Source organism: Phytophthora cinnamomi (assembly GCF_018691715.1).
Source record: "Phytophthora cinnamomi strain GKB4 chromosome Unknown Contig40, whole genome shotgun sequence".
In the NCBI taxonomy this organism is placed as follows: Eukaryota; Oomycota; class Peronosporomycetes; order Peronosporales; family Peronosporaceae; genus Phytophthora; species Phytophthora cinnamomi.
The window spans coordinates 714,294-727,673 of NW_027150973.1; the positions used below are offsets into that span (position 1 = coordinate 714,294).

The window sequence follows — 13,380 nt, forward strand, 5'->3', positions numbered from 1 at the left end:
CTAATAACTTACTGTTGCTGTGACACCGTTGCTGCTGCAGACGAGAGATGGCGAGCTACTTCCCGGAGGTGAGGCGGACGTGTTGGCTGGCTGCGATGGGTGTGCTGACGGTATCGCTGCGGGTAGACGATCGCGCCGACGGTGCCGCTGACCAAGGAGCTCGAGTCGCTGTTCGAGTTTCTGGCGCACCAGAAGCCCGCGATGGCGACGGGCGACCGCGAGTTCAATGGTGCGTGCTGTGTCGTTGTCATCGTGCTGGGTTGCTGTTACTGTTGCTGACGAGGACGCTGGTTGTCGCTGCAGAGTTGGCTAAGCTGAACGAGAAGGAGCTGGACGCCAAGATCCGTGAGCTCGAGAACTGGAACTTCCGCCTCAACCTGGACGAAGGTGCGTTGCAACGGCCGTGCCGGGCGGCTTTCGGCGTTGAGCTTGGACGAACCCGACCGGAAGCCTGACGCTGTACTGTGGCAACCACCTCAGCGAAGGAGGTGCAGGACAGCATCAGTCTCGGGATCGATGGCAGCGTCCAGCAGCAGCAACAACCTCAGCAGTCTCCGCAGCAGCAGTAGCCGACGGCGTGAGACGGCGCCAATCATGTATAGCTAGTCGGCCGTCCGCCTTCGCGCGACCAGCCATTCGGTACAGTACACCCAGTCGTCATGCACGCCACCGGAGCCCGAGCAATTGTTGAATTGGCAAACCATACCGTTAGCCAACTCAAGTTGCCTTCCTTGCTCACTCCAAGCAGCAGCTCAAGTGTACCCATCTCTTCGCTCTTGCGCCGCCATTTCGTACTTAACTCGAACTGAACCGAAATGTTCAGGCGGTGCTCTCCATCGCACATTCCTGCCGGAACACGCTGACTGGCGACGCATGCAAACACGGCGAGCGTCGAGCAGCGGCGACAGCGGAAGCAGCAGCAGCAGCAACAGCAACTCGATGGCCACCGTGGCTGCGTCTCCAGCAGTGACAACCACCCGGTCCTCTTCCGCCAAAACCACAGCCAAGAGGCGCACGCGACGCCAATGTTCTCACGCCGACTGCACCAAGGTGGACGCTGGTGGAGGCTTCTGCGTCGGCCACGGAGGCGGCAAGAAGTGCTCGTTCCCGGGCTGCACGAAAGGATACCAGACCGGAGGCTTCTGCAGGCGGCACGGAGGTGGCGCACGCTGCCAAGTGGAGGGCTGCGGGAAGGTGGACGCTGGTAGAGGCTTGTGTCGCGCTCACGGCGGCGGCAAACGCTGTCAGGTCGCTGATTGCCCCAAGGCCGACGTGGGCGGAGGGTTTTGCACGGCACACGGAGGAGGAAAACGCTGCTCGGAGCCAGGATGCACCAAGATTGACCAGGGAGGAGGCAAATGTCGAGCTCATGGAGGCGCCAGGCGCTGTCGACGCAGGAACTGCCAGCAGCCAGCTCGCGGTGCCACGGGATTCTGCACGGAACACGGCGGGTCGCGTGTTTGTTCTGCTCAGAGCTGTAGGAGACTTGTGCGTTCACCAAACGATACAGGAACGCTGTGTGCGACGTGTGCGAGGCAGAAGGAGTCTGTGGCAGAACCGACGCTGATCAAGAAGGTCGATGAAAACGTAGCTGACAGTGATCGATCCAACGACAGCCCTCAAAACAGCGCGATGCCAACTCCACTAGGCTCCGATGCATCCGTCCTGGGGTCGTTTTCACCGTTGGCTTCGAATGCACGGTGCGACGGCTCCCAGATGGCCAACTGCTTGGATAATGGTTGCTCGCGGAGCTTTGGCGGTGATTGTAATTGTGCAGGAGATAGCTGCTCTTGCAATAGTCCAACGTTGTCGACTTCTCGAGCGATTCCGCATCTTTCGAGCAGCAATACCATCACAGTCATTGCCTCAACAAGCAACCAGACCCTCAACTCAGATGGTTTCGAACGATTAATGAGAAGCAGCAGTGCGTCGACTTCGACACCGAGAGCCACGTTACTTCCGCGGTTTGTGCTTCAGATCAAGCCGTTTTCAAGTCTACTGGGGATCGAAACCATCGCGTCCATGCTTTCAACATTATCTGGTGTCAGGAGTGTTCACGTGGTGTCTGGCAGTACGGCCTCCTCTTCTGGCAGGGTGACACCATCGGAAACTGAGTTGCTAGGAACTTCCACCTCCAACTCACCTCCCACATCGCGACTTGTTATCGTGCGAGGGGAGCAAACGTTCGACTTGGAAGTATCCTTGGCGACATTAAGAAGCCTCCAGCTCGCTCACATTAGCGTAGTTGAGCAATCGTCAACTACCTGGGCTCGGAAAGAAGTGGTGCTGCGCGTTCCCGATATGATGTGTCCCGGAAATTGTGGAACGTCGGTGCTCAATGCTGTTCGGGCTGTTGACGGTGTGGAAGCTGCTAGACTACGTTTCGAACATCGTCAGATAGTTATCCGTGGAGATATGAACGTGGACGACATTCGGACTGCAGTGACGGATATTGGGTTTGACTCGATTGTGGACGCAACGACTCTTTTACCTCGACGATTTCGGTTCCGAGTTGATGATCTCAGCGATGTTGGGTTAAACGGTCCCAGGCTCGAAGACGCCTTAAAGGCTGTCGAGGGCGTAGAAAACCTAGTGCTTCTAACAGATCGCGTTGAAGTGCTGGTGGTAGCCATGCTTTTGGACTCTTCTTCGCTCGTGGAAGCGGCTGAAAGTGTCGGCTTTGAAATGTTGGAGTTGTCGGAAGAAGCATGGGGGATTCCTATGGAAGTGGTGCAGTCTTCAGTCGGGTCCTCGAACGATGCTGACTCGTCAGACGACTATCACAAGTCTCATCAGTGTGATCTGAATATCTGTCCGCAAAATGGATGTCCGAGGTATATGACTACAGTAGCGCATACTGCAGCGCTCGCTGTTGGTTGGGCTGTGCCGGGTTGTGGTATGTCGTTTGGAGGAGAGTGCACGTGCGGTGATAGTTGCAAATGCGAGGGATGCCCCGAGCATAACCCTGCATCTTGAGGGTCGCCAGCGCCAGTATCATAGTGTAGCGTCCAATTTTTAACTCGTTCAGTGAAGTCAAATATTTTTTCTCCATGCTGGTACTGCACGTGGCTGAATCGGTATATGTCCAAAGCTTTTGACTTTTACATCCGGTATTGCCTTCTTGCCCGGTATATACGCATCGTGAGCACCTTGGCGCTCTCTTCGTCGAGCTTTCTTTCTTAGCTCATCCTTGGTGAGATCTCGTGCTTTCGACGCTTCCGTCGCGTTGAACATCATGACCTGTTTGGGTGAACTGTTCTCACTTTCGTCAACACCTTTTGTCGGAGGTCGCGGAGGAAGTTGGATTTGTTTTTGTTTGCGTTCCTCAATCTGCTGCAGCCTTAGGCGCTTTGCCTTGGCGTACTCAATAGCAATCCGAGATCTCTCAACCAAATGTTCCTTCGACATCTACTCCACATATCAATGCAAAAACATCAGCAACGAAGTAAAACACAATTGGAGCAAGCACAGTTTTAGCGCACCGAGGTTGAAAATGGCAAAGGCCCAAGGGTGAGGCCATCTTCATCAGTTCCTTCTTGAATCCGAAGTTTTGACGTGCGCTCTAACAGCATCGCTTCCTGTTCTTTTTGTAGCTTGTACAGCAGCACCTTTTGCTTGGCATCCAATTGCTCTTGCTTCCGCTGGGATAAGAATAAGGTTGTCAATACTTCAAGAAGCTTCGAAATACAGCAAAACCTGCAAGCGATTCTAGACTCCATCTTACCTTTGCCTCCATCGCATCACGCTTCTTCTGAAGCTCCCGTCTTTTTTGTTCCTCCTCCTCTTCCTTTTGCTTCCTGTCAAGCTTCCACTGCTCTAACAGACGTTCTGTCTTTTCACGTGACTTGATATTGCTTCGCTTGCTCTGTTTGCGAGAGGTCGAATCACGGTTCCCCTGTGGCGAGTCATTAGGGTCTACAGGTTCGAGTGCTTCCCTGTCCGCATCAAAGCCACATTGAATAATTTGCTGGCGTTCTTCTTCCTTACGCGCTTTCCACTCTTGGATCACGCGTTTCTTCTCCTCCACCAGCTCGAGATGACGGAGATACCAATCCAAGTGCGATCGGACTGAGCTTTCTGTCTGGGTAACCACTTTACGCATACATTTGCGGAGAAAGCGCGAAACTCGGGTTTCATAGTCATTGCAATCGGGCTCATCTTTCTGGTGAGCCTCTTGATTGGAATCAGATTGCCTCTCCTCAGGGAATAACTGTCGAAGTAGTACATCATCAGTAAGACCGCATTTCACCAACAGTGTCGTGAACGCGGCGTGCTCCCTACTATCCCATCCGCCCTTTAATCCTCCCGAGCGTAGAATTGCATCATTTAATCTGCGCACCCGTTTTACCATTCCGATTTCATCCGATGAGCCAGGTCTCCCAATTCGTCCCTCTCCCTGATTGGTGCTGCTGTAGTTAACGTGTCCCGGATCGTTGTTTGTTTTGTCCCCTATTTCACTTCTCAAGTGAATGGCTTTTGGTCCAAGTGACGTACTACTGGTACCACCCCGACCAAGGCGCAGCGGTGCTTCATTCTCCCAGTCGTTCAGCTTCTCCAGAAACACCGCAAGCTCTTTCTCTAGCATCTTCTCCTCCAGAACAAACCCTTCAATCTGCTGTCGTTGTGTGAGTTTAAACTTCGCCAGCCCTGCCTCCATCGCGTCAATGCGTTCCTGCAGCTCGGACAGGAAGTCTTCTCCATTCTCAATCTCCTGCACCTTCACCTGGACATCGTCCGCCTTACTGCTCAGCACGCGCAACTGGTGCGTCACCTTTTGCGTATCCTGCGCTCTCGACGCCTCCATCTCCTCGTGCAGCTTGTTCACCTCCGCTGCCGTTACAACAGCCGTCGAGGCGGAGCCCCCCGCGCCGGCGAAGAAGCTCTGCCACGCAGCGCCGCACTCTTTCTCCAGCGTCGCGGCTCTCACCGCGTACTGCGTCTGCTTCTCGATCCACTCGGCCTCGTGCCTGCCCAGTCGTCGACGACCATCACTCTTGGGTTGATCCTCGCCCCGCCTCCGAACCGCGGCGATCTTCCTGGTCGTGCGGGTCTTCTCCGCCGGGCGCAGCTCGCCCCCGTTCCGTTCTATCCGCTCCGTGTGGACGCCTCGCCGCGCCGCCGCCACTTTGTCCCGCAGTCGGGTGGACGTGGAGACGCCCTCGCGCTCCTGCCGTCGCTCGTGTATTATGGCGTCCACTGTGCGAGACGCGAGCGGATCCACTGCCTCGCGGGGGGAAGGAGGCGTCGCTGCGCTGCGACCCAGATGCTGCAGGCGCACGTCGCCGTCACGAGCGCCGCGCAGCTCGCGCAGACGCCGCAGCTGCTGGCCGCCGAGCGGCCCAGTGCGCACGAACTGGTGCATGGAAGAGTGATGGTCGCGTCGCTTCAACTTCAATCCAACGTTCTTTTTGGGGGATTCTAACGCCCGTTTATTACGAGACGTGTCGGTGATTTGACGTTAGATTGGGATTTCTCGGGTGAAGATGGAGGAGGCGACCACAATGGACGTCGTGGTCGTGTTCCAGCGCCAGGAGTGCGTCCCATAGCGTGTTATAGAGGGTAACACATGTGTGCGGATGTGTGTGGACTAACTGGTGCCGGTTGTACGCCGTTGTTGCGGTAGATATTACGTGTCAACGCAAGCTTCGGCGGATCGGAGCACCCTCGCGGTGGACTTACTGCAGTGCCAGCTGCTGTCTCTCGTGGGGGTGATGCCCGACGAGCAGATCTTGCTGTCGCCCACAGGGGAGGTGCTCTACTCCCCCAGTAAGGCGGACGTGGCGACGATCGCCGTGCCAACGGGAGGGCGACCTCGCTTCTTCCTCCTCTCCAGGGCGGAATCAAACGCCAAGGACCGGGAGATGGCGGGGGACTGGACGCAGATCTGCACCAAAAGCACATTTGGAAGTGCTGCTGTGGTGCAGCCTGCCTATCGGAAGGTTGCGCCGACTGGGGGAGACCCACTGACGACGCTTATCTGTGGACCCTGCGCCAGAACGTGCACAACAGGTACGAGACAATGTACTTGGGGTTATTTTGACGGTGCTGTACAAATACTTACTTACTTGTTGGGGGCAGGTTTTCAATCTGTGAGTCCGATGGAGTGGAGTGCGTCCAAGAAGCTGGCGTCGCGGTTCATCTCCGAGATTGCAGTGGTTGCCGGAGACGTGGACGTCGCCGCGCCTTCGGGCTTTACGAAGGTGCCTGGTGACTTGAACTATTCGGCGTCGGGCGACTACGTGTACTTATGCGTGAAGCGGGGAGGACCCCGCGCACTGACGCAGCTCCACGTTCTTTTTGATAAGCTCGGTGACAGTTCATATAGTTCTGGTGCATCTGCAGAGAAGAACTGCACTCCAGAAAAGGTGGTTGATGTCGACTGCAATAGTGGCGGTGCTGCTGGAGATGGAAGTGGAATGAGTGTTCGTATCGGGTTTGATTCCGTACAGATCGGGTGCGATATGGAGCAGCTCGAGACGCTAGCTATCACAGATATAATAGTTATCGTCGGCGACGATCCGACTCCGTCTTCAGCTTATGTGAAAATTCCGCGAAACCTTAACGAAGGAGCATCAGGTGCTCAGCCAAATTTCTTGTGCTATCGACTAGCACCTCTTGGCGGTTTTGTGTGTGATTCGGGTCGCGAGCACAGCGAATTTGGTGAGTGTCTTTTTGCGACGCGCCATTTGACTGGGGTTGAAAGTTTGCTAGATTTGGGTGAACCGGAAGTTGGATTTGCTCGAACTACTGTGGCCGCAGCACGGCGTCGTGGCGATGAGGCCATTATGGAGGCTCACTATCGTCAGCATCAATCGGGTATGCTAGGGCGGTTGCAGAGCGGATTACAGCGAGCACAGTCTTACGAGAATAAGCAGATGCAAGAAGAGGCGTTGAGGCGAATCCCGGTGGACAAACTTCACGAACGAGCACGAGCCAACTCATCGCCTATGCCGTCGTATCAAGATGAGCTCGCTAAGCAGTTGCTGCACTGGTTTAAGCGCGAGTTTTTCACATGGATGAACCAGCCTCGTTGTTCGTCTTGCAACCATGATAAAACTCGTTCAGTGAGAACAGAAGGTCCAAGCACCCCTGAAGAGATTGGTGGGCAAGCGAGCCGTGTCGAAGTGTATCAATGTCCGGCGTGTGGAGCTCTCACCCGTTTTCCTCGCTATAATGATCCTGTGAAACTACTAGACACACGCACGGGTCGTTGTGGCGAGTGGGCAAATTGTTTTACGCTTTGCTGTCGAGCGATGGGGTTTGAGGCTCGTTATGTACTGGATGTGACTGATCACGTGTGGACGGAAGTGTATTCAGAGCACTTCAAGCGATGGCTTCACTGCGACTCGTGCGAAGATCAACTTGACTGCCCACTAACATACGAGGTCGGTTGGGGAAAGAAATTATCGTACATATTTTCGTTTGCCCATGATGAAGTAGTTGACACTGCAAGAAGATACACTCAGAACTGGACTGAAATGCGCTCAAGGCGCCAAGATGTGAGCGAAACGTGGCTGGAAACAACCATCAGCAGCATTAATCTGGGTCTTCGGGACCGTCAGACCCCCGAACGAGTGACAATTCTCACAGCGCGTGCGAAAATCGAGCAAGAGGAGCTGATTCGTGGGCGGTCTGTACAAAAGACAGAGGTCAAGGGCCGTATTTCAGGCTCCGTTGAGTGGAAGAGTGAGCGCAAGGAAGATGGAAAACTCGAAGAAGCACCACCAAAATTTACAAGTACACCATCACCAAAGAAGACAGTGGGCACCGTACAAGCATCCGACATTTTGCAAACTGTTTGCAAGAATTTGGTTCTTGGTTGCCAATCAACCGAGTGCTCGAACCCATTCTGCTTTACTGGTCGTGCAAGCTTGAGCTTTTTCGGTTCATCATCAGATGTAAATGAACGGGCTGCACAAGCTCTTCAATTGGTGACAAGTTTGACAGCGAAACATTTTTCTGTATCCTCTTTGGCGATGCTAGAGTGCTCAGCGCAGAAGGGGATTCGAAGTTTTCTGTGGAATAACCAACCGCTGGTGTATTTACCGCTGCAAGATCCATCATCAACAAATGAAAATGCCACGTTGATTGATATTTCAGGTCATGACAATCATGTAGAGAATGCAGAGAGGTGTGCATTGCACAAGCCTTTCCGCATTCCTAATCCAATTGCTGAGGGCGAGTCCGAGGCCCGTGGTTTTGGAGTGCAGCTACTAAGAGGCAAGCGCTTACCTATTGCTGTCAAGAATGAGCTTCCACCTTCGGGGTTCGTCCTGTCGTTTCTCGTTCGCCTCGACCAAGGCGAATCTTTCAAGGCGGAGGGACCTGGCGTGATAAGCGTTCTTACGTGTCAGCTAAATGCTTCTGACTCGGGCATATCCGCGAACGTCCGTATATGCTGGCATTGCACCGAGCAACGTTTCTTCTATGAACTACAACGTGGAAACGTTTCTCTGGCGACGGCTGCGTGTAGTAGCTCACCGTTAACCTTTGGTCAATACGCTCATATCGCTGTTGCGCGATACGAAACAAAACTCGGAATGTACGTGAACGGAACGAAAACAACGGAGGCAGAAGTGGAATCTTTCAAAATTGATGAAGTAATTATTGAGGGACCTACTCGCGATTGTTCAAATGCCGCTGCAGTAGTCAGCCAGGTGGCTATCATACCCGCCAAATCACCATTTGAAATTGTGGCTTTCTGTGCTGCGATGAGAAAGAATTTCGTGGCGGCTCCACCTCTTAGGGCGTTTAGTCCTGATGGCGAACGCGATGATAAACGATGTGCTGAAGCTACAGCGGGGGCACAATCAGGATATCGTGTTGCTCGAGTTTCGAGTAAGTATATGCTGGCTCTGTTATCACTTCATTCATCTGTCATGCTTCAGGTGTGTAATTTGAACTGTGCGTTCTCTTGTTTTACAGTGTGGGGTGGAGAGTTTTTCGACGGCCTCCAGTTTGTTTATGAGAAGATTTTAACAGCCGGAGACACACAGTCTGCGTCCTCGACTGCAGTTCACGCCTCATTGATGGGCAATGGACATGCAAAACGCCAACCTTCACAACCGACAGTTACTCTCGAGCTGCTTCCCGACGAGTTTATTTCTCGAGTAAGTGGTCGCAAGGGCGCTTGGACCGACAGTATAACATTGCACACCAATTTCGGTCGCTCGATAAGGTGCGGTGGGAGGGGAGGCGGGGATTTTTCGATCTCTACACCGGCTGGGAGCGAGATCCGTTCGATTAGCTTCGAAGTTGAAGACCACTTGACTGACATCATCGCCTTTGTGCTGGAGCCTTCGCTAACCAAGGCTCTTGAAGGTACGATTCGTTGATATCACTGTTTGGCTCAATCATGGCCTCGTTAATAGTTTTCATTCAATGTGTCAGGTGATACGAAAGAAGCTCTCTCGAAAACGTTATCATCGAGTGAACCTCCAGTTCGTCAAAACGCAATTTCTGCAGGTACCGTATGATAGCATTGCTGGGATACAGAACGAGGGATAACGTTAGCGACTCATTCCTCACCTTAACATTGTCTTTGTGTCGGCAGCACTTCGCTACTTGGAAAACATAGCACGCCAACCAGAAGAAGCCAAATTCCAGCGTATTCGTGCCAGCAACAAGTTTTTCGCTTCAAATGTTGGCACGCTTGGTGACGCCGCCGCCAAGTCCTTCATGCGTTGGTGCGGCTTTGACGAGATCTCCGAGAAAGGGGACCAGTTCTTCATCTTCCAGCCGTCGCAGCTGCAGGACAAGCCATCTCCGCAGCGGTTAGCTGCTGAAGCCCACAAGCGAGTGCACTTCCTCAAGAATGTCGGTACGCACTAGGGGCCGCATGCAACGCGTAGTGACGTGTGTATGAAGCAGTGCAGCGTCACGCTACGCTGCTTGGACGACCAGACCACCACCGAAATACGATAGATGAGACAATCTGAAGCTACACTTGTGAGACCTTGGATCCAACATTTTCGTCTACTGCAGCATGTGCTGTTCCGGTGGAACAGTACATGAGGCACTTCTGCTGCATGTGCTCAGGGCAGGCCCGGTCTCTGAAGCACAACGCCAAGATAAAATCCACCCTGTTCGTTGCGCTATTGGGTACACTTCGTCGGACCTGGCCTTCGACTATGTACCATACCTGGGCCTGCATTCATGATGGTACTTTTGGATTGATTCTCGCTGAAGGAGGGCACGGCATAGCTACACTGTCTTGATACTTTCAAGCCATGTCGTCAAGCCATGTAGGCCGGCCTCATTCTTCAGCGCCGACCGCTATGTGGCGTTCTACCCCTTCGCTGAACACGATGTGAGTGTTGGTGCTGCACCGCGCGCTGGCGAAACAATGCGGGCTCCGTTCATTAATCGATTTGCGCTGAGGAGCACAGTAGTCACCTCTAGCAGCAGTAGTGCCAAGCTTTGTCATGGCCCACGAAACCGCGAGACCGATTTCGGCTCCCACGATCAGCGCCACGGACGTGTCTGGCCTGTTGGCCCGCGGGTCATCACCTCAGCGACACAATGCCGTGCAGGTCGGCAAGTGCCCGCCGCCGAGAACACGACGCCCGCGGACGCCCATTGCACTCACCGAAGAGGATATGCGCACGCTCAGCGCCGACGAGATCCGGAAGAAGAAGAACCGAGTGTCCGCGCAGCGCGACCGCGACCGCAAGAAGCAGCACGTCCAGGACCTGGAGGACATGGTGTGCGAGCTCTGGAAACGAGTTCAGTATCTCGAAGGTGTCATTGCGTCAATGCACCCTAATCAAGACCTCAGCGGACTCTACCACGCGTACGAGCCGTACGCAGTGTCACGCACGTTGCAGCCGCTAATGGGCCCGCCTACGGGAGGGCTGAATGAAGTTGATATGACCGAGCTCGCGTGGCTGCTCGACTCCATACCGATGGATCCTTCTAATGAGGATGAACCGATGTGAGACCTGCAGAAGTAGGCGCTGACCTGCATTCAACTCACCCAAGTTTACTTTAACGACACGAACTTATAAATCAAATGAATTGTACAGCCTTGATTTCTGGAGTGCCAGGCCACGAGTGCCACCAATGCGTTCGGTCCATGACGACTACTATATGTCGACTTTTGATGCAATACACCCCAGCTGAACGACTCCGCTGAAGTGTGCTCGCGTTCATACCACCCCCTGCAACTCGGAGCCAATAAAATCAAGTGTAAATGCGTCCAGTGCAGTCCGTCGGTGCCCGAAGACAATTAGGCGAAGCCAACGGCGAATCACACATGAGATACAAAACTGAAAGCTGATGCCGAGCTCATCCTGCGGGTGGACTCAAACGATGCAAAATAGCCGCCCGACGATGCATTGGCATTCCCGCGGCGAAGAGATATCTCTTGATAATATGTAAGCATCGGGTGGCAGGGCATTTTCTAGGTCGTTAGGCGCTAAATGACTATAATGCACCTCACTGAAAACGAAAAAAAATATCTCTTCGCCAGTTACAACCTACCAAACCACCAACACTCTCACCTTCCATGACCTCTTTCTCATATTTTTGTTAGCAAATAGTTGATAGTCAAGCGCTGGTGTCTCTCTACCTATGTATGGAGATATATAATATATTTGAAAACGCTTCACTCACGGTATTCAGTGCTCCGGATATCAATCAACCTCGGTCCGGTACATGATCAATCTTCAACCCAACGCTCACTGGGGGGGAGGACGGGGCGAGTAACCGGAGACCGTAAAATGAAGCAAGTGGAGTTCAGGCATTCTGCATCTTACCCCGTGACGCATAAGAGCTTGCGATCGTTCCAATATCGATCGCTTGTCATGAACGTCAACGCCAACACCATCGCCGCTCTGCTTGGACCCGGTGCGTCCGCAAAGGTGCAACACGGGCTGGTTCAAGTCGGCAAGTATCCTACCACGCGCAGTCGTAGACCTCGCGAAACGATCGAGCTCGAGCTTACCGAAGAAGAACAACGAAGTCTGAGTCCGGACGAGATCAGAAAGCTCAAGAACCGGGTGGCTGCGAAACGCGCTCGCGGTCGTGCTCAGCAACGCGTGACCGACCTGGAGAACACGGTCTGCGAGCTCTGGAAGCGAGTGCAATACCTGGAGCACGTCATCAAGCTGCTGCACTAACGAGCCCATGGAGTACTTGTACAGCAAGTACGTCATGTACGCAGATTCGCCAAACCTGGAGCCTTTGACCACGAGCGACGCCGAAAGGGTAACCTCGCCCTCAACATGGACGAGCTCGAGTGGCTATTCAACACCACGCCGTCCAGCCCCAGCGACATTGATATGAGGGAATAACTTGCGACGAGACCGCCGGAGGCGGGGCGCTACAGTGATATTGAACCTCACGGCGACGAAATACTCCGCCTTCGGGTGGACGTGGGTGGCGCCCAAACTCAGAACCCAGAATGAGATGTTATAGTTGATAGGGACGATCCAAAAATTTGATAAAATTCATGCACACAATTTGAATCGAATCGCTTCCCCCCCCACACACACTCACCCCACACATACTCACACCTCACACACACATATATCGACTACGCTTCCAGCGCTTAAAGGTGGAGGCTTGGACATCGTACAATGCAAGACTTGCAGTGCTCGTCTCCAGTCCCCGAAGATGCGGTTCCTACAGTCGTCATGGCTACAGTTTGCCCGTCTAATACCTCCTAACCCCAAAAATCCACTATCGATCAGAATTGCTCTCTATGTTCACTGCTGCGTGGGACCCGATGGGTACTCATCGTTTGTACCCAGGCCAAGCGTTGGTCTCAGCTCAATGCATCTGGGTTTCTCCGTACGAAGGGCTCCACAACGCATTTTCATCTATACGACGCACATGTCTGCAGATCCCGACAAAATTGAAGCGAGGCGTCCAGTGTTGGCCCCAACAATCAGCGCAAACGATGTTTCGGCACTACTGAGCATAAGCGCTTCACCATCCGCAGACTTTGAGCGGGTCCAGATCGGGAAGTGCCCGCCGACGCCACGATCTCGTCGACCCAGAGAGTCTATCAAGCTCACGGAGAGGGAGATGCAGACGCTGAGCTCGGACGAAATACGCAAGCGGAAGAACGCCATCGCCGCTCAGCGTGCACGGGACCATAAGGAGCAGCGCACCAGGGACCTGGAAGACATGGTCCGAGAGCTCTGGAAGCGGGTGCAGTACCTGGAGTCGGTTATCCAAGCTCTGCACCCGAATGAGGCGCTGGACGACCTGTACAGCCAGTACGAACCCTACGCGGTGTCGAAAACCATTAAGCCTCTGTTTCGTCAAACCGAAGAGGAGGAAGGCGAGCAATCACCACCGAGGATTAATATGAAGGAGCTGGCCTGGCTGCTGGTTGGGCACTCGGCGCACTCGAACAACGATCAGAACCGATAA

General features: G+C 53.7%; 6 protein-coding genes across 6 annotated transcripts; 5 read left to right on the top strand and 1 right to left on the bottom strand.

Annotated features, from left to right (window-relative positions):
• Positions 1–47: 47 nt before the first annotated feature.
• On the top strand, positions 48–569 carry IUM83_15056 (uncharacterized protein; the record flags this gene model as incomplete). Its single annotated transcript, XM_067939842.1, has 4 exons — positions 48–68; positions 127–229; positions 304–387; positions 481–569. The coding sequence occupies 4 exons, from the start codon at positions 48–50 to the stop codon at positions 567–569; spliced, it is 297 nt and encodes a 98-aa protein (XP_067791335.1).
• Positions 570–1,619: 1,050 nt separating this feature from the next.
• On the bottom strand, positions 1,620–5,362 carry IUM83_15057 (Coiled-coil domain-containing protein; the record flags this gene model as incomplete). The annotated part of the gene is made up of 5 exons (XM_067939843.1): positions 1,620–1,833; positions 3,137–3,408; positions 3,483–3,641; positions 3,725–3,915; positions 4,495–5,362. 5 exons carry the CDS (start codon positions 5,360–5,362, stop codon positions 1,620–1,622), a joined length of 1,704 nt encoding a protein of 567 aa, XP_067791280.1.
• A 121-nt stretch (positions 5,363–5,483) lies between these two features.
• IUM83_15058 (Peptide-N(4)-(N-acetyl-beta-glucosaminyl)asparagine amidase) lies at positions 5,484–9,831 on the top strand (the record flags this gene model as incomplete). Its single annotated transcript, XM_067939844.1, has 8 exons — positions 5,484–5,533; positions 5,624–6,009; positions 6,079–6,576; positions 8,815–8,838; positions 8,926–9,178; positions 9,248–9,321; positions 9,391–9,465; positions 9,554–9,831. 8 exons carry the CDS (start codon positions 5,484–5,486, stop codon positions 9,829–9,831), a joined length of 1,638 nt encoding a protein of 545 aa, XP_067791354.1.
• A 593-nt stretch (positions 9,832–10,424) lies between these two features.
• On the top strand, positions 10,425–10,937 carry IUM83_15059 (Peptide-N(4)-(N-acetyl-beta-glucosaminyl)asparagine amidase; the record flags this gene model as incomplete). The annotated part of the gene is made up of 1 exon (XM_067939845.1): positions 10,425–10,937. One exon carries the CDS (start codon positions 10,425–10,427, stop codon positions 10,935–10,937), a length of 513 nt encoding a protein of 170 aa, XP_067791353.1.
• An 867-nt stretch (positions 10,938–11,804) lies between these two features.
• IUM83_15060 (Peptide-N(4)-(N-acetyl-beta-glucosaminyl)asparagine amidase) lies at positions 11,805–12,119 on the top strand (the record flags this gene model as incomplete). The annotated part of the gene is made up of 1 exon (XM_067939846.1): positions 11,805–12,119. One exon carries the CDS (start codon positions 11,805–11,807, stop codon positions 12,117–12,119), a length of 315 nt encoding a protein of 104 aa, XP_067791349.1.
• Positions 12,120–13,029: 910 nt separating this feature from the next.
• IUM83_15061 (Peptide-N(4)-(N-acetyl-beta-glucosaminyl)asparagine amidase) lies at positions 13,030–13,380 on the top strand (the record flags this gene model as incomplete). The annotated part of the gene is made up of 1 exon (XM_067939847.1): positions 13,030–13,380. The coding sequence occupies one exon, from the start codon at positions 13,030–13,032 to the stop codon at positions 13,378–13,380; it is 351 nt and encodes a 116-aa protein (XP_067791282.1).